Genomic DNA, 19,771 nt, shown 5'->3' with positions numbered 1-19,771 from the left:
ACTGGAGCAGCCTGACAGAAGCTGCAGTGTGCCCAGACATCGCGCATGCGCGGCAATAGCTGTAAGGAAACAGGAAGCGTTATCTTCCGGCTCCGGGTGGTCCTGCGCATGCGCGCTGGGTCGGGCCGGCTCCGGGTGATGCAGGGTGAGTTCAATGATGACATCCGGTGAGTGCCGGTCTCTGTGTCCTGGGATGGAGTGTGCAAAGTGGGAATGCAGCTGCAAGATGACCCCCTCACCCAACCAATGAGTGCCATCGCCCGGCAGGTAAGGAGCAGTCACCTGCTTGCAGCAGCAGCACCACCTGCTCACCTGGGAAGTAATAGGGTGCTGCGGTGTGTAATGCATGCTTTATCCTCGCTGACCGTGCCTTCCAGCAGCTGCAATGTATGCAATAGTAATTATATACATATATACCAGCTATTTATGGAACAGGGTTACTGTGCATGGTCCTTTATCCTGCCATAGTGCTATTATAGGGAGCCCCTATCGTTCCTATGCAGAGTGATGCAGTTTTGCATAGAAAATAAAGTTTGTTTTCTTCTTTTTTTTTTTTTTTTTTTTTTTTTTTTTTTTTTTTAAAGGTAAATCCCGTTATTGTACATGAGGTAGCCATTGTATTGTAGGAGTGGTGGCCGATGGCTTGGTAATGTCACTTGTCAATATTCTCATTTATATTGGTTCAGGGCAGCCAAGTCCTTCCTCTGAAGGATGGACATCGGAAGTCGATGGTTAGTGACTTTCGATGTTTTCCCTTCTTGATGGAAAGAGTTTGAATAGTACCCACTACCCATCGGTCACCTCCTCCCGATGGTCTATCCACTTACTCTTGAATAATAAATTCAACTGCGGACATCCAGAAGCGGTTCCCGCAGATTTGCACATGCCCCGGATCTGACAGCGCATGTACACCCAGAAGCCATGCGTGGTTAAACCACCGATCTGTACGCACAATCACAAGGCATCTTCTAATTGTGGCGTTACTACTTCTGTTATATGGAGTGTGGATCATTATGTTGACAGTGTTTAGGTGGACCCCAGATTGACATGAACGAAGATGAGCCTGAAGAAGGATGAAACAAGCAAAAAGTTGACACATGAAAAAGGTTGACTTGAGTTTTCGTGGTTTTTGGTGTTGGTGTCAACACCTGAGATGCCCACATCACAGCCTCCCCATCTTGTAAGCACATTGCGGATGCTTTTCAGCACCCGACATGTATTGCATCTGATACAGTCCATAGGTGTGTGTGCCATCGATGCTGGCTCGCACCTATCTGCAGAGCAGGGAAGCGCCGGGCAGGAGAGGCGCTCTCCCTGCTCTGCATCCCCGACATGCGGTGGGCAGGAGATAAAAAAAAAAAACATACAAAAGAATGGGCAGCCGCTGATTGGCTGGGAGAGATCTCCCTCTCTCCTCCCCCCCAGGGGGTTACAAGCGATAAATCGCAATCGATTTATCACATGAACAAAATGGCACATGAAGTGCCAAATCGTATGTGAGCCCTTCCAGGGAGCTCAAGGGAAAGGACAGGTCGGACTAATGTATGGGGGCCTTAAGAATAAACTACCTTGGTGTCCGTCCTTGCAGCTAACATTTCCATGTAGTGAAGCAAAATGTTTTCGTCTGTCGAGCTGTGGAGGGCATTTGTCCTCTAGTGATGTGCGATGTTTACTGTCTGAGAAATTACTTATATTCTATACATGTTCATTCTAGCACCCAGCATGTTCAAATCTGTGCAGCTACTCTTTCCTGCCTGGGGTGGGGCTCCCTGCTGTGGTGCATCTAGCACAGCCCGGTCTGTACTGCAGAGCTAAGATACAGACCAGTGTGTGCTAGGCTGGCGGTTTTCCTTAGCAGGGCAGTGGCTGATTAGGAATATCTGTGACTTGTTTCGAGTGGGGTATATTGAATCGGTCCTTGAAGGGTCGCTCCTGATAGAAAATTGTATCCGTCCTACTTAATATCTATGTCTCTCTCATGTGCAGGTAATGAACAGTGGGAATGAGAAACATCCGGCGCCTTTTCTTGAGGTGTCTACGCCTGGGACACAGGAGGAAATTTACCTATGTGAACCTCCTGACCGATTACCTGCGTTACTGGCGCCTCTGCCTTGTGTCCCTGGGGTACAATTCCTTCACCAACAGCGATGTGGTCATAGAGTCTCTCTTTGAGCCAATTTATTGGCTGGTGGATCACCTGACCCGGTGGTTCGGTATAGTAAGTATTCCCTATATGTTCATATAGGAGGGGGGGGGGGGTTAAGCAGTGATAAGGGAGAAGTGCCCCATGGCAACCAATCCGCTGCTCTGTATAATGTTATATTATGCAAATGAAAGATGTTACTTCAGTGCTGATTGGTTCCCATGGGCCACTTCTCCTCTGTCTCACTTCTCCTCTCTTATCACTGCTTCATACATCTACCCCGTAGTACCAACCAATCAGCTCCTAACTGTAGTTTTTTTTTAAACTTAGCCTGTAACAGGAATGTTAGAAGCTGGTTGGCTGGTATTTTCTCATTCCAAGGTTGGATACATGTCGTGTCTTCCCCCCCCCCCAGCTATTAACCCTTTCATGAAGAATCTTGTGCCTCACTGACTCTCACAATTGCATAACAGTCTCATAGACAGTCCTACACCCACACTGGTATATAGGTGATGATTCTGCTGTGCCTTTCTCTAATATGTGATCTCTTGCCTTCGTTAGGTGTTTGTTGCCCTGGTCATCGTGCTAACGAGCTCCATTGTGCTGATTGTATACCTGTGCGTCCTCCCCCTTATCCTGCACACATATTCCCCGGCCTGGATCTGCTGGCATCTTGCTTATGGCCACTGGAACCTCGTCATGATTGTCTTTCATTATTACAAGGCCATTACCACTCCTCCGGGATATCCGCCACAGGTATGTGCCTGCCCCGGCGGGATTACCGAGACTTCATCGTATCATCGAAACCAGATCACACGGCAATGTATATTGTATTAGTTGTCATTGCTGATGTATATATCAAGGGTTATAACAAGGTACAGGTGGGAGACATTCTTCACAGGAAGAGGAGCAACAGAACACGAGGACACGCACTGACAGTAGAGGGAGGAAGATTCAGGTGGGAGACATTCTTCACAGGAAGAGGATCAGCAGAACACGATGACATGCACTGACACTAGAGGGAGGAAGGTACAGGTGGGAGACATTCTTCACAGGAAGAGGAGCAGCAGAACACGAGGACATGCACTGACACTAGAGGGAGGAAGGTACAGGTGGGAGACATTCTTCACAGGAAGAGGAGCAGCAGAACACGAGGACATGCACTGACACTAGAGGGAGGAAGGTACAGGTGGGAGACATTCTTCACAGGAAGAGGAGCAGCAGAACACGAGGACATGCACTGACACTAGAGGGAGGAAGGTACAGGAGGGAGACATTAGTCACAGGAAGAGGAGCAGCAGAACACGAGGACATGCACTGACACTGGGGAGAGGAAGGTACAGGTGGGAGACATTCTTCACAGGAAGAGGAGCAGCAGAACACGAGGACATGCACTGACACTAGAGGGAGGAAGATTAAGGGGAAATCGGAGGAAGAATTACTTCACAGAAAGAGTACTGGATAAGTGGAATAGCCTCCCAACAGAGGTGGTAGAGGCAAATACAGTAGTACAATGTAAACATGCTTGGGATAGGCATATTGATATCCTTACACAGAAATAAGGATCAAATATGGTTTAAGGTAACATGTTTATAAAATGGGCAGACTAGATGGGCCAAGTGGTTCTTATCTGCCGTCACATTCTATGTTTCTATATAGGGGTAACAGTGCATGCAGTGATGCACTCCATTGTCTGGACAGGTCTTTTTTTCCTTTGCTTACAAAGCTGAATGAGGCCCTATCACCGCTTCATCGCGGTATTAATCTCACAAATTAGAGACACAAGCAATGCTAAACCAAATTACAATTTAACGCAAACTGTGAAGGAACCATAGGGCAACAAGTACAGTGCATCCGGAAAGAATAACCCGTGCTTTACTTTTCCACATTTTGTTATGTTCCAAATTGAATAAATTATTTTTTTCCCTCAAAATTCTACACACAGTACCCCATAATGACAACATGAAAAAAAAAATTCTTAAAAATAAAAAAATCACATGTACATTTTCACAGCCTTTGCTCAATACTTTGTTGATGCACCTTTGGCAGTAATTGTGCCTCAAGTCTTTGTATGTGATGCCACGAGCTTGGCACACCTGTCTTTGGGCAGTTTCACCCATTCCTCTTTGCAGCACCTCCAAAGCTCCATCAGGTTGGATGGGAAGCGTCAGTGCACAGCCATTGTCAGATCTCTCCAGAGACGTTCAATCGGATTCACGTCTAGGCTCTGGCTGGGCCACTCAGGGACATTCACAGAGTTGTCCAGAAGCCAGTCCTTTGATATCTTGGCTGTGGGCTTAGGGTCATTGTCCTGCTGAAAGATGGGTATCCGGACTATTGTTAGACAGCACTTACATCGACAGCCATTACATCGACACCATTAGTTCGACAGCTCAATAGGTCGACATGGTTTTAGGTCGACAGCTCATTAGGTCGACAGCTCATTAGGTCGACATGTTATTAGGTCGACAGTGTCTATGTCGACAGTCAAAAGGTCGACATGGGTTTTTTCACTGTTTTTTGAGCCGACATGTGCCGACAGGCGGTATTTCATGCCCTACTATCCACTAGGGCGTGGTGGGAGAATAAAATAGTGTGCCGAGCGCAGCGAGGCACCGTGCCCGAAGCATAGCGAGCGAAGCGGTACACTTCAAACGGTGTCCATGTCGACTGTGTCGACATTTCGGCCAAAAAACAGTGAAAAACACATGTCGACCTTTTGACTGTCGACATAGACACTGTCGACCTAAAAACATGTCGACCTAATGAGCTGTCGACCTAATGGTATGTCGACCTATTGAGCTGTCGAACTAATGGTGTCGATGTAATGGCTGTCGATGTAAGTGCTGTCTAATATCCGTCCCAGACCCCTTTCCCTCTATCCTGACTAGTCTCCCAGTTACTGCTTCTGAAAAACATCCCGCAGCATGACGCTGCCACCACCACGCTTCACTGTAGGGGTGGTATTGGCCTGGTGTTGATCATTGTCTGGTTTCCTCTAAACATGACGCCTGGAATTCATGCCAAAGAGTTCAATCCTGGTCTCATCAGACCAGAGAATTGTGTTCATGGTCTGAGAGTCCTTCAGGTGCATTTTTGCAAACACCAGGCGGGCTGCCATGTGCTTGTTACTAAGGAGTGGCTTCCGTCTGGCCACTCTACCATACAGGCCTTATTGGTGGATTGCTGCAGAGATGGTTGTCCTTCTGGAAGGTTCTCCTCTCTCCACAGGTGGACTCCAATTAGGCTGTAGGAACATCTCAGGGATGCTCAGCGGAAACCAAGCTAATCGGGCAAAAAAGAGGGCAAACACCCTTTCTGCCAATATAGGGTGTATCAGATACAATTCACTGTACATATTATACCTTTATGAACACTTTATTATAAGGTCATGAAAAAGACCTATATTTGGACAATAAATTAAATATAAAGCTAGAAATCTGCATCCCTGTACTTGAAACAATATACTGTAACAATCCTGGTAAAAGTTGTAACTTCTAATAATAATAATTTTGTATCCACAGAGCTTCTCTGGATTCCCCCCTGCTGTTAATACAGCTTATATAGGCAATTCACACAGACCTGCTAGTGGTTTCTCCTGCCGCTCTGGTTGGCTCCCCCGGTCACAGCTGATTATTACCATATTACTTATATTGTGGCTATTTATAGACTGTAAGCTTGCAAGCAGGGCCCTCCTACCTCTGTCGGTTTGTATCTACCCAGTTTGTTTAATCACTGTTGTTTCCAAGCGCAACGGATTATGCTGCACTATATAAGAAACTGTAAATAAATATTTACTGGTCAAATGGTCCTCATACCAGATGTCTCTAAAGGTGCCCATACACGGTGCGTTTTCTACTATATCGCATGCGTTTTACATAGTTACATAGTAGATAAGGCTGAATAAAGACTTGCGTCCATCTAGTTCAACCTACGTTTTAATAGCTTATCCCTTGTAAAAGACAGTATATGGTTCTTATTAGTACCCTTGGATATTTTTAGCCAATAAATGCTTGTCCAACCTTATTTTGAACGTATTTATTGTATCTGCCAACACCACCTCTCCAGGAAGAGAGTTCCACAGTTTGACTGCTCTGACCGTAAATAAATTTTTTCTTTTGAGGGAACGAAATTTTCTTTCCTCTAATCTAAATTCGTGCCCTTGCGTCCTAGATTCCTTTCTTGCAGTAAAAAGGGTGCTTGAGAGTTCCTTATATTTGTATATAGTGTAAATAGTCCCAGCTTGCTTAATCTCTCCTCGTAGCTTAAATTCTCCATTCCCCTAATAAGCTTTGTTGCTCTTCTTTGGGTTTTTTACAATTCCAAGATGTCCTTTTTATAGTGTGGGGCCCAGAACTGTACTCCATATTCAAGGTGTGGTCTAACCAAGGCCTTGAACACAATTCAATGCAATCTAGTACAAAAAGTATGTGCAGCACATACTGCTGTGCATTGTGATGTGTTGTGCGGGAGCTCGCATCACATCGCCTTGTTAAATTGTACCATGTATGGGCACCTTTAGGAGATGAAAGAATGGTGGTGGCCAGAGCTCACATACGCGTTTCTCCACCTAACGTGTGTTCAGCGGCTTCCTCAGTGGAAACCAGAATGCACCTGAACTCAATTTTCAGCTTCACAGCAAAGGCTGTGAATACTTATGTACATGTGATTTCTTTTTTTTTTTTTTTTTTTTTTTTTTTTTTTATATTAGCAAAAATCTCCCAAAACCCTTTTTTCTCATTGTCACTATGGGGTGTTGTGTGTAGAATTTTGAGGGAAAAATTGATTTATTCCATCTTGTAATAAGGCTGTAAGATAACAAAATGTGGAAAAAGTGAAGTGCTGTGAATACTTTCCAAATGCACTGTATGCGATGCAAATCAAACTGTGGCGGGGAAACATCAGGTGGAAAAAAAAAAAGGTATTGTACGCTGGTGTATGTACAATTTGTGCTCTGGTATTATAGGCTCAGTGTGGTGCTTGCTTGAAGCAATGAGTTACTGCGAATTATAGCCGAGTGACTGGTGGGATAATAATGTTGTAGGCTACATGGGCAGCGCGAGAAGTGCCCTCCCACCAAACGTTCAACCAGCTTTATTCCTACCGCCCATTAACGCCCCATGGAATAAATATGCATGGTCAACAAGTTACTGTTAAAGGCACCTATGTGAACTGTGTAGACTCCTGGGCTTCTGCTTTTTAAAAATGTAAATGTAATTTTCTGAACTGGGCATCTAGGGTCACCTATATAGTGTTCATTCTAGCATCCGCCATCTTTGAAAACCCATGCAGTTTCTCTTCTCTGCCTGGGGTGTTGCTTTCTGCTGTAGTGCTTCTAGCACAGGTCTGGCTTATATATCAGTGCTGATATTCAGACCACACTGTGCTAGAAGCACTACAGCAGACAGCGACACCCCAGGCAGGAAAGAGGAACTGCATGGGTTTTCAAAGATGGCGGGTGCTAGAAGGAACACTACTATACCTAATGTTAGCCCCAACCTCCCGCCTAACACCGCAGCCTCCTGCAGAGAAGTAAGGTGGAGATAGGTGGATACAGTTAGCGACATATACTTCACAGTATTTCATGTGTATATGGCAGGAAACCAGAAATAATATGAAATGCCATAATAACTGCTAATTACATTAGGACACCCATAGGGTGCTGTAGTTATATAAGCTTAGTGTAAGGATCTTGGGGGAACTTGTGTTGTAGAATGTGCAGAAAAAGGTGGAGCTAGAACTCTAGTGGTACAACCGCTCCCGACGTGTAACCCTTCTACCATTATTGCCCTCTTCTTCAGGCTAAGAACGATATTCCGTGTGTGTCCGTGTGCCGGAAATGCATCGCGCCCAAACCTGCCCGGACCCATCACTGCAGCATATGCAATAGGTGCGTTTTATAAAGTGTGTTTTTTTTTGTTTTTTTTTTTTTATTATTTTTTATTAAAGTTTAGTTAAATATTGCACCCAAAAAGAACAGTCGCTGTGAGCGGCGCCGGCATTTTTAGTGGATATATTGAGGATCTCTCACCGCAACACTGGCACTCAAACGGTTCATGTTAATTTTATGTGGTTGTATTGTGTAGAAATTCCAGAAAACCTTCTTATGTATGTAAGTGTGCCCACTACAGACATGTACCAACTGGCGGTTGTCATTAAATGGCATGAGTAAATTTATCTTTTATCGGTCATCCTATTGACCTGATGTCTGCATACCAGACGTTTTGCACGATTCGGGAGAGAGCGTCTGCTGAGCTGCGGCCTTATATATTGTGTGCAGGATATGCAGAGTGGAACACATTGGTTGCAGCGAGTTGGGGCAATGATGTAGGTTACAATAACAGCCTCTTTCCCCCTAACAGGTGTGTGCTGAAAATGGATCACCATTGCCGTATCCTTACACACTGCGGAGGTAGACGTATATTATGTGGGAACCGTTCGTTCTGAAGATGTTCCTGCTCTCACCGATCATTTCAAATGAATATTATGGATAGCCTGCAGCTGTGGCTTCCAACCTTGGTCCAGTAGGCACACAACAGGTTTTAAGGATATCAGTGGTTAAGCATAGGTGACCCTTGGGGGTAAGTTTGCTAAGATGGGAGTTCTATTGAAGATGGGATGATATCCATGCTTGTGCGCAGATTCAGTAGAACTCTCATCTTAGTAAATTTACTCCTCAGTATCTCGAACAGTTTGGTTATACCGTCTGCACAGGCATGGATATCCTGGAAACCTGGACTCATCCGCATTAGGAGGTCACATGTTTTTTTAGCAAACATCTCATTGGACACAAACCAATCTAAGGGCAGTATTCAATGAAAAAAATTAGCGGTGCATGGCGAGAGATTTTTTTCTCTCGCCATACACTCGCCGTGTTCCGGAGGGCTCCGCGGCAGGGAGCTGGCAGGGAGCCGTGGGACGGTGGTATCCAGGGAGATTAAAGTCTCCCTGGCTGCCCCAGAACATATGTGGAGGGGAGGGGGCTCCCCGGGACCCAGGCAGCACAAGCTGCCCCCCCCCCATAGCCAGCGGGGGACCCAGTATTCACTGCACCCGATCGTGCATATGTAATGATCGGATGCAGTGAATATATGAATATCTAATGAGCGGCTCGAGAGCTCCAGCCCCCTGCTGGCTGCTCTGTGTAAAAAAAACAAAAAAAAAATTAAAAAAAATTATATATTTTTTAATTAAATATATATTCATGTGCTATAAGCACATGAATAAAAATAACATGCCCCTTCACAGAAAAAAAAACCTGATTTTTTTTTTTACACCAAAATTTAAAAAAAAAAACTTTTAGTTCATGAAAAGATGGAGAATTGCTACACGGAGAGAGACGGCGAAAATCACTTAAAAAGACGGCGAATATTTCACATTGAATAGGGTTGCTTGCTTTTGGAGAGCAAAATGCTCCGTCCAAGGCGAAAAAAGCACAAATTCGCCATAAAACAGGGCAAATTTTTCTCATTGAATACTGCCCTAATTCATAATGAGGTTAAAGTAATTGCTTGTGCTTTATTGTGTTATTATTCCGCTATTCCTTAACTGGCGCACATTGAAGCCTGGCTGAACAACTGCGTGGGTCACTACAACCATCGCTACTTCTTCTCCTTCTGCCTCTTCATGACCATGGGCTGCATCTACTGCAGCATCAGCAGCCGCGTCATGTTTAGAGAAGCCTACGCGGCTATCGAGGTGAGGTCACAGAGGCATTTACAGTATTACTTTCATTGTTAATACTCAGGGGGTAGATTTATTAAGCTTGGTGAAGCGATAAAGTGTCTGGTTTTTATCACCGGCCAATCAGTTCCTATCTGTCATTTTTCAAACCAAGCCTGTAACTTCACAGATAGAAGCTGATTGGCCGGTGATAAAAAACAGTTTATCACTTCACCAAGCTTAATAAATCTGCCCCTCAGTCATGTAATATAGAGATGTTAGGAAAGGGCAGAGGTGGGCTAAAGTAATGATGGAAAAACTCATAACGGTAAGTCCTCAGTATTCCTATACTGTATAGTGTTCATTATTACACCTGGTATGTTCCGACACCTGTACAGTTCCTCTTCCCTTCCTGGGGATTGCGCTCTGCTGTGGTGCTCCTAGCACATGTCTGGTCTGTATATCCATGCTGAAATATAGACCACACTGTGCAAGAAGCACCACAGCAAAGCGCAACACCCCAAGCAGGAAAGAGGAGCTGCACTGGTTTTGGAATATGCAGGGTGCCAGCAAGGTTTGGCCCTTTAGATTTGTATGTGGAGGACAATTAGTTGCACTGAGTAGCTGACCAAATAAAAACACTACTCTAGGGGACTGTAAGGGGCATTGGACGACAGCGTTCTACTGACCCTGCACCCTGTCACCCAACGGCCTACTACTACTGCTTCAGAAGACCGTTGGTCATCATTACAAGATATCATATTAATGCTCAATTGGGTTCACTTATGGTGACTAAGGAGGCCGTGACCCATGGGAAACCTCTATCACTGCAAATCGTTGGACAACCTCGCATGCCCTGTGGATGGGGTCAAAGTCATCCCAGAAGACCCTCCCTTTATGAAGAAAATGTTGTGAGCTGGGGTCAAGATGGTCAGTTGGTACTACGAGGAAACAATCAATGCAGTCTGTACTTAAGTGGATGGGTGCAGCTGATGTCAGGGCAGTGTGTCCCACACTAGAACAGAAAGCAGACACTCTGGGCTAAAGCCTTCAGGTTGACAGTACATGTGGTCTCCTGTTTGTTGAGAACATGAAGAAGGGCCTGACCATATTATCGTCCTCCACTAGAGGGCAGGCTGAACCCGCAGAGGTGCTCTGCAGACTGTTGCTCTCCTCTGTAGAGTTCTTGATGAACCCTCACAAATGTCTCCTTTTGCAGGAGGGCATAGTTACAGATAGCCAGGGCTAGTGGGTATTCTTCTTCTGCAGCCTAACCGCGGTGAGATGTTATTGGCTGAGCTCATGAGCCACAACAAGTTCTTGCCGGGATTATTGGTGTATAATAGGGGCTGGAAGTTTTGTCAAAGGGTTTAAATGTCTTTAACTGCACTAGAAACAACCCAGAACCCAATAGAAATCTGTAACTACACCTACATCAAGTTGAGTCCAGATTTAACGAGCTGACGGTACCTCGAGCCTCATTGGCCAGTAGACATGAAGGCGCAGGTTCCCGTGATTGTACAGGGTGTGGTCGCGTGATGCCACACCACCCCAGAAAAGCGCGGGATTAGCGGATTTAACGTGATTCCTTGCATTCAAATTTTGAGGTATTAAGACTTTTATGCCCCATACACAATATACGATACGCAGCACCGCCGATATAGTTAAAGAAATCGGTGGTGCTGCGAAACGAACAACCGCGGATCACACTGAACGATATCGTTATCTACCGATCTCGTCACTAGGACCCCAGCAGTCACTGACTATATTGTTAGATTGGACCGCGTGTACAGACAATAGGCGTTACCGTTAACGATATTGTGGGTACACGCTGAGCGATATGCAAGATATCGTTATCCTGCATATCATTAATGCAAATATCGTATAGTGTGTATGTGGCTTAAGAAAAAAAAAAAATTGTATAAATTCACGAAGATCTTAAAGTATTCTTTTTCACTGATTAAAAAGAAAATAGTTTTCCATTATTAAAATGGGGGGAAAAAAGACTCCGCTGTTCCCAGAGTCTGCTGTACACTTCGGCTGGACGGTAACTGTGGTCCTGTCTCCCTCTTATTAGAAAATGAAGCATCAGGAGAAGGCGAGGCTCCAGTTTGCAGCCAATGAGGTGGGCCTGTCACCAGAACGTAACCCTGAGGCCACAATTACTGTTCCATAAGGCCCTGCATGAGTTGTCTTTGCTGCGTCCTGACCCCTCACTCATTTCTGTTGTCTGTCACAGCCGCTGTTGTGTGTCTATTGCCCCCAGTTTGTGTGACTCACCAGCTTGGTCCCTGATCACCAGTCTGTAAATGATGGGAGAACTGCAGAAATAATACTTACAAAGCGCGGTAAAGAGGCTCTTGCACTTTTACATGGTATTGTGAGGACAGGGGTAGCTACGAGTTATGGCTTCCGTGGGATATGTACGGATGACCAGTATTTCAGATTACTGACGTTGGCATTGTAAAGGAGGGAATAGCAACAGAGGTCAGGTGAGTATACTTACTTGCCTGTCTCCCTCCCAATCCTCCCCAATATTGCCTAATCTAAAACCCCTCATACCCCACAGCCTAACCCCCCCCCCTCTAAGCACCTAACCTTAACACTCCTCTCCTTGTACCTATATCGAATTCCCGGGATACGGTCGCTAGGTTGACCAGTATGAGGGTCAACCACTAAAGGTCAACAGAGCAGAGAGGAGTTGTGGGGGTAGTTCTCAGTGCCCTGCCTCTCTGCTATGTGTGAGTGGCTTGTTTCTCAGTAGGGATCAGCCTGTGTCTGCGTACTGAGGGACTGGTGGTTTTTTTGCTGGGTCCATAAAGAAAATATTAAGACAGGTTCTGGCTAAATGTCCTACCCATTCCTTTCCACACGGCAGCTTTGTTCTGCATGTCTCGATCCTTTTGTAATTGTGCCCTGCAATCATCAGTGGTGACTTACCCTAATTACATTAGCAGGTGAGTGATGATGTTCCCCAGTGTGTGTATATGTCCTGACTATCATGACGTTCATAAATGTATTTACCAGCCACCAAAAGTACATACTCCTAACACGATTTTGTTATTAATTCTTCAGACGTACAGCCAGACCCCACCTCCCAGCTATTCCTTCCGGGAGAGAGTGTTCCACAAATGCATCATCTACCTCTGGGTCCTTTGCAGGTACAGTAATGGGCAATGTCATTATTTAGTGTAACGGTCGGAAGAATAATTCTGTGCAGCAGCTCCGCGAATTAATACCCAACCAATATAAAGGGAACAGCATTGTTATCCCAGTGGTAGACGCTTAGCGTTCCTACTGCTTGGCCAAAAAGCTGAGTGTCTGGATGACTTTATGCCACAGTATCTCTAACTCGGTCGTCAGGACCCCACACAGCGCATGTTTTGCAGGTCTCCTCACAGAATCGCAGGTGAGATAATTAGCTCCACCTGTGGATCTTTTAAAATGTGTCAATGAGTAATGAATGCACCTGTCAGGTAACCTGGAAAACATGAACTGTGTGGGGTCCTGAGGACCGAGTTTGAGAACCCCTGCTTTATGCTAACAGAAAATAACCCCACACACTGTACAGTGGTGATCATCTCCTCACCACGCATCTCCTGGCAGTTTTAGGATAATCATGCTTGTACACAGCTGGTTTGAGTTGAGCAATGACTCCAGTACTAATTTAGTCATCAGGTGGCTCCCTAAAGGTGCATACACACTGAACATTTTTTTTGACCAATTTTATTGAAAGACATTTCCATTGAACCCAGTGTCCCGGACAAAAGATGTTGATGAAAGATCTAGCTACAGTTTATAGCAGGCATTCCCAACCACGGTCCTCAAGGCACACCAACAGTTCAGGTTTTAGTGATATCCAGGCTTCAGCACAGATGGTTTAATCAGAATCCCTCAGATACTAATTAAGTCACCTGTGCTCAAGCCTGGATATCTACAAAACCTGCACTGTTGGTGTGCCTTGAAGACCGTGGTTGGGAATGCCTGGTTTATAGGCTCATTTTGAAAGATATCCAAATTGAGCTGCATGTACAGTTGACGAACAATCTTGATGAACAACTGGCGGGTATGGGCATCATCTTTCGTCGTTCATCTTTCGTCAACATCTTTCGTCCAGGACACTGGGTTCAATGGAAATGTCTTTCAACAAAATTGGGCAACAAAAATTGTACTGTGTGTATGCACATTTATCCATACTGCCTATTCTAATTTACAGACAGCAAGTGCAAGGACACAGAGTAATTAAAAACCCGTTAGAGCAGGTGGGTGGGGTCTTAGTCCAGGTAGAAGGGTCTCCACCTGCAAGTGTACGTACATATTCCCCCTTGATCTGTAAGTTTGTGTTGTTAGTAAGGGGCCTTATTATCATATATTTGCGGCTAATTCCCAGAAAACACCGGTTCTCGGGGGGTAATCCACAAATATTAAGTATTATCAGAATGTATGTATTAGGGACTGCGGCAGGAATCTCTGACCCCTGCTGGGATCCCACCTGCTCAGTGCGCAGCCACTTCCCCCATAGGTTACTTAGGGGGATGCAAAGCTGTCCGATTGTATCAACATCAGGCAGTATTGCAATGGGTCCTGGGGCTACCACTATTCTGAGATGGCGGTAGCCCATTGTATGATGGGGCAGTGCGGTCAGCCGAAAGGATTGCATGTTGCAATACAATCCTGGGTGGTAAATACCGCCCGCATCGCATATGGGATCCAATCATAAATGGGCCCCTAAATGAGGGCGGAGCAATTGTCGTATCCAGAGACACAATGGAAATTAATGTAATTCACTTGTAATTGCGAAGTATCGTGAGGTATGAAACACTTAAGTAAATAAGTTATTGCAGATAAAACAGTGTGTTTTGTATGAGTTGCATTTTTATTTACACTTCTTTACAACACCACAAAGAAGATACAATGTGTGTGTGACATGATGCGATTGTTTCCAGTTCTGTTGCGCTGGCTCTTGGCGCCCTCACTCTGTGGCACACCATGCTCATCACGCGAGGAGAGAGCAGCATAGAGCGACACATCAACAAGAAGGAGAGGAAGAGACTGCTCACTAAAGGAAGGGTGAGTCCCGCTCCCCTCCAACGTTTGGGGATTTATTTGACCTCCGTAGCATTAAATGCTCCGTGCGACTGTAATACGTATCTTTTCCCTTTTCAGACGTTTCACAATCCGTACAGCTACGGCCGCTACAGTAACTGGAGACTTTTCTTTGGCGTAGAACAAAAACTGTAAGTTGTCACATGGAAGCTAACAAGTATCCCCGTGGACGATAATTAGCCATAAAATATACAAATATGATTTTGGATAAATGTGTTAAGATTTTATCATTTAGTCTGAATGACCGTATCAGGGAGCGAACGGTTGATTTTTACATTTTTCAGGTTCTAACAAATAAACCACAAGTGATGCTAATTAATTCACTTGTAATTCTGGGAGGAGATCTGGAAAACATGCGCTGTGTGGGGACAGAGTAAACGTGCCCATACAAGATCCGATGATGGTATCTGTTATGGGCTGCATCACAACGCATGTTATACCATCAGAAGGCAGCACAAAAAGTATGTGCAGCACATACTTTTTGTACTGTGCGATAAGATGCCCACGGGAGCCGCATCGCATTGCACGGCGCAAAAGCACCGTGTATGGGCACCTTCAGAGAACAGGTGTTTTATTGGTTTACAAGCCCTTTAAATGTTTGCAGATTCTAGTCCTCCTAAAGACACTAGACCTCTTTCTTTCCCCCTTTCAGGCAGTGGATCACTAGAGTCCTGCTGCCATCATCGCACCTTGCTTTTGGAGATGGATTGACTTGGCAAGCACCCTCTTGGATTCCTGTGAAGCAGAGTCCTGTCCTTGCAATATGAAGACGCCGGACTACACTACTGGTTATTTATAAGATAAATATGGCGTCTGTAACCGACGCACGGAACAGGATTCTGAAATACAGCGTTCTGGTCCGAGGGGCAGAACAGAGGCGACAGCACTATAGAACGATCTCGGCCTGTTACTGGCCAGTGAGCATTCCTTATGCTATTGTCACCAACAGACAATATTTTGTGGGTCTTTGTCTGCCTCTAAAATTCAATTTTTGTATCAATTTAAATTCTGAACAGTTACTGGGGAAGTATGGTATGATCTTATAACTGTTCCTCATTTAATTTGCCTACATTGGTCCTAGGACCTTCCTCCTTGGTTACTGTACCCACGGTGATAAAGAGTAGAAAGATATTGCACCTTCTAATAATTGGGGAAGATTCTCCATAGCAACTAATGACCTAGTTAACATTCATAATCAAATATAATCTATAAAATGAAATTTCGGTGTCAATTTGCTGTGGATAATTCCTCCACATTTTGGGGGATACATAGTAACCTCGTGGGCGGTGTGTTTTGCTGGGGCAGGACAAACCTACCAGGGCAGGTTTGTCCTGGCCCAGCAAAACCCACCACAGAAAGTAGCCCCCCCGCCCCCCCCCCCCCGGCATTTGTATGGTGGAGCTCCCCTGTTGCCAGTTACAGTCAGCAGTGACCACAGGCGGCAGAATCTGGGATGTTCGTGGCGGCTCGGGAAGACTCTGGCTCCTGAGCGCTCCCCGAACATCACCGAGACTGCTGCCTGCAATTAATGGCAGCGGGGCAGTGGCATGGGAGCTGGGGCGTATGATTGCAGGACCAGAGAGGTGAGGTGGAGGGTGCCCGCACACCTTGATATTAGTGGTATGGCCAGACATTTTCCGGGACAGCCCACTGCTGCAGCGCAGCTGAGCCCGTAAAAATTCCAACCATACCACTCAAGTGGTTAAACCGTATGATAAAAATAAAATATATATATATATATATATATATATAAAACAGGACCTAGTTTCAAAAATGACTCTTTCCAGTTTCAATCGCCGACTTTGTAAAAAAAAAAAAAAAGAATTAATAACTGCCAAACTGGTTATAAATCCAGCAATTGCGCGGCCTCTGGTGTATGAACCCTCCCATAGGAGCCTGTCTCTGTTATTACACAGGAGAGGAGTATTTGATCTTCACATTCCCTTAAAAGCAGTTATTTCACATGTGATTTTCTTTCATTATTTCATCTATGGCGGTGGTTCTCAACCTCGGTCCTCAGGGACCCCCAACAGTGCATGTTTTCCAGGTCTCCTCACAAAATCACAGGTGAATTAAATAGCGCCACCTGTGGATTTAAAAATGTGTCAGTGAATGAGTGCACCTGTTCACCTGCCGGGTGACCTGGAAAGCATGCACTGTTGGGGGTCCTTGAGGACCAAGGTTGAGAACCACTGATCTAAGGGTCTGTACTGCTAATCTGTTCAGTGCAATCCAGCACAGTTGTGTAATGTAATGTCCAGCGAGACCCATTGCTTAGATTTCTGGCCATGCAAAATGTTCTCTACTGGAAGCTGCAAATTTTTACTTTTTTTTTTTTTATTATTAACTTTATTTATAATGAGCACCTTCTTACCCTAAACACTTTCCTGTGAGTAGTGAGCTACAGGTTCATTATCTGTGTTTGTGTCACTCATCATTACAGTGGGGATCCAAAGTCATTTTAATGTGCAAAAAGAAGACAAGGAAAGATGGAAAACCCTCCAAAAGGCATGAAATTACAGATTAGACATTCTTATAACATGTCAAAAAAGTTTGATTTTATTTCCATCATTTACACTTTCAAAATAACAGATAACAAACATTGGCATCTGCAAAAGTTTGGGAACCCTGCAGAGTTTATAGCATGCACGCTTTTTGTAGCCAGCCAAGAGTCTTTCAATTCTTGTTTGAGGTCTCTTCGCCCATTCTTCCTTACAAAAGTCTTCCAGTTTTATGAGATTCCTGGGCTCTCTGTGACGCACTGCTCTTTTAAGGTCTATCCATAGATTTACAATTATGTTGGAGTCAGGAGACTGTGAAGGCTATGGCAAAACCTTCAGTTTACGCCTCTTGATGTAATCCACCATGGATTTTGAGGTGTGTTTAGGACGATTATCCATTTGTAGAAGCCAGCCTCTCTAACTTCAGTTTTTCACATATGGCATCAAGTTAGCGTCCAAAATTTGCTGGAATCTTAATAAATCCATTTTTCCTTCTACTCGTGTTCCCTGTGCCACTGGCTGCAATACAACCCCAAAGCATGATTGATCCACCCCCATGCTTAACAGTTGGACTGAGGTTCTTTTCATTAAATTCTTTGCCCTTCCTTCTCCAAACGTACCTTTGCTCATTCTGGCCCAAAAGTTCTGTTTTAACCTCATTGGTCCACAGCACTTGATTCCAAAATGCATCAGGCTGGTCTATATGTTAATTTGCAAACTTCAAATGCTGATTTTTGTGGTGAGGACGTAGAAGAGGTTTGATTCTGATGACCATATTTGTACAAGTATATCTTTATAGTGGAATAGTGTACCACAACTCCAGTTTCTGCCAGATCTGGGCATCTGATAACACTTTGCTATCTTCTGCTTCTCCTGCTTTGTGAATGTCAACTATTCTCAGTTTCAGTGTTCCACACAATTGCTTAGAGGAACCCATGGTGCTGATTGTTGGGGCTAGGTCAGATGAGTCTGGGCTTTTAAAACCTTTGAGATTGACACTACCTGGTCTTTCCAGACAATTATTAAGAACAGTCCATGACACTGCCAGGTCTCAGCTGTCCAAAGGGGGCGGTGCATGCTATAAACTCTGCAGGGTGCCCAAACTTTTGCAGACTCCATTTTTTGTTTTCTGTTATTTTGAAAGTGTAAATGATGGAAATAAAATCAAACTTTTTTTGACATGTTATAAGAATGTCTGATCTGTAATTCTATGCCTTTTGGCGGTTTTTACATCTTTCCTTGGCTTCTTTTTGTACATTAAAATGAATTTTTGCCTGGGGTGCCCAAACTTTCAATCCCCACTGTACCGTAAAATGTTTTAGATCAATTCATAGACCACTATGGCTTGTAAACCCGTTTCCCTAGGGCTCTGTAACGCAGTAAGCCATGATAGGCAGTTTCCATAGGACCCAGCTATGGAGGGCATGGGTTTCATGATTACTGTGGCAGAGAAACAATGGCTGCTATTGGCCCATTCACTTTATCCCGCCTTACCTTACGTCCGGAATTTATTTCAGCACAAACCCTGAACAAGTGATCCTTCGTGTTTTTTTTTTTTTTTTTTTAGGACTTGTGAAATTAATGATGTGTTTAAGATCAAGTGTATTTAATGTTTTCCCTGTATTATAGGCATCGGACGTTTTTTTCCTAGCTGCCATCTCTATGCAGATTGTGGTCCTGACTTTATAGTTGGCAATAGCAACAGTGACACTTGCAGTATGTAATTAAAACCAACCACCCCATTCACGTGGAATCTATGCAAAGATCTGTCTGTTAATGTCGCAAAGTTAAATCTAGACCTCACTGTTATTGGTCTGTGCCACCTACTCACATCAATCCATCGATGGCTGAATCAATTTGCGTCTACAACTCTCTGGGCACAGGTGTTCTACCAGTGTATGGCGTTCCCAACAGGAGACTGCTACAAGCAGCATTACATTAGTACTGGCCAGGGTGTAAGGTCTGGATCAGGATATCCTGCTTCTGACTTGGTGTAATTAGGTGACACGGCCAATCCGTGGTGATTCCTACGATGAAGGTTTTGTACAAACTGTTGATTTTGTGAACGCACATCTGTGTATTATCTATATGATTTATTTATGGTGGCTTGCCTCTATAAAGTTCCTTGTTTTTATAAATGGATATTGCATTATTATCTACGTTTGTAAAATACTATCTGGTATGTTGTAGAACTCTTATTTTGTAAGGTTTGTCCAGCTTAGACGATTATTCAGTCTTTTATATCCATGCATATATATTTTGAATAACATTCTCAAAGACAAGGGTTCTCAAACTCAGTCCTCAGGACCCCACAGACTCTGCATTTTCAAGGTCACCCGGCAGATATATTTGTTACTGA

At 44.5% G+C, this 19,771-nt stretch overlaps 1 protein-coding gene across 3 annotated transcripts; it reads left to right on the top strand.

The window, feature by feature from the left end:
• Positions 1–87: 87 nt before the first annotated feature.
• Positions 88–19,550, top strand: ZDHHC16 (zDHHC palmitoyltransferase 16). 3 transcript variants are annotated; one of them, XM_083149603.1, is made up of 11 exons: positions 89–267; positions 1,987–2,218; positions 2,705–2,899; positions 7,945–8,033; positions 8,506–8,534; positions 9,708–9,841; positions 11,883–11,930; positions 12,881–12,966; positions 14,752–14,875; positions 14,972–15,042; positions 15,564–19,550. In XM_083149603.1, the coding sequence occupies exons 2-11, from the start codon at positions 2,003–2,005 to the stop codon at positions 15,676–15,678; spliced, it is 1,107 nt and encodes a 368-aa protein (XP_083005729.1). In that variant the 5' UTR covers positions 89–267; positions 1,987–2,002; the 3' UTR covers positions 15,679–19,550. The 3 variants fall into 3 exon arrangements, with proteins under 3 accessions (XP_083005730.1, XP_083005729.1, XP_083005731.1); XM_083149605.1 differs by having other exon boundaries at positions 90–267; positions 14,972–15,046; positions 15,568–19,550; XM_083149604.1 differs by lacking the exon at positions 11,883–11,930 and having other exon boundaries at positions 88–267.
• The last annotated feature ends 221 nt before the right edge of the window (positions 19,551–19,771 follow it).

This window comes from Crinia signifera, chromosome 6, assembly GCF_055691185.1.
Source record: "Crinia signifera chromosome 6, ASM5569118v1, whole genome shotgun sequence".
In the NCBI taxonomy this organism is placed as follows: domain Eukaryota; kingdom Metazoa; phylum Chordata; class Amphibia; order Anura; family Myobatrachidae; genus Crinia; species Crinia signifera.
This window is presented reverse-complemented; position numbering and strand designations above follow the sequence as displayed.

Coding starts and splice junctions, on each gene's coding strand:
- ZDHHC16 (XM_083149603.1), top strand. CDS start 2,003: ATGAGAAACATCCGGCGCCTTTTCTTGAGGTGTCTACGCCTGGGACAC. Junction 2,219..2,704: donor TGACCCGGTGGTTCGGTATA/GTAAGTATTCCC, acceptor TGCCTTCGTTAG/GTGTTTGTTGCCCTGGTCAT. Junction 2,900..7,944: donor CTCCGGGATATCCGCCACAG/GTATGTGCCTGC, acceptor CCTCTTCTTCAG/GCTAAGAACGATATTCCGTG.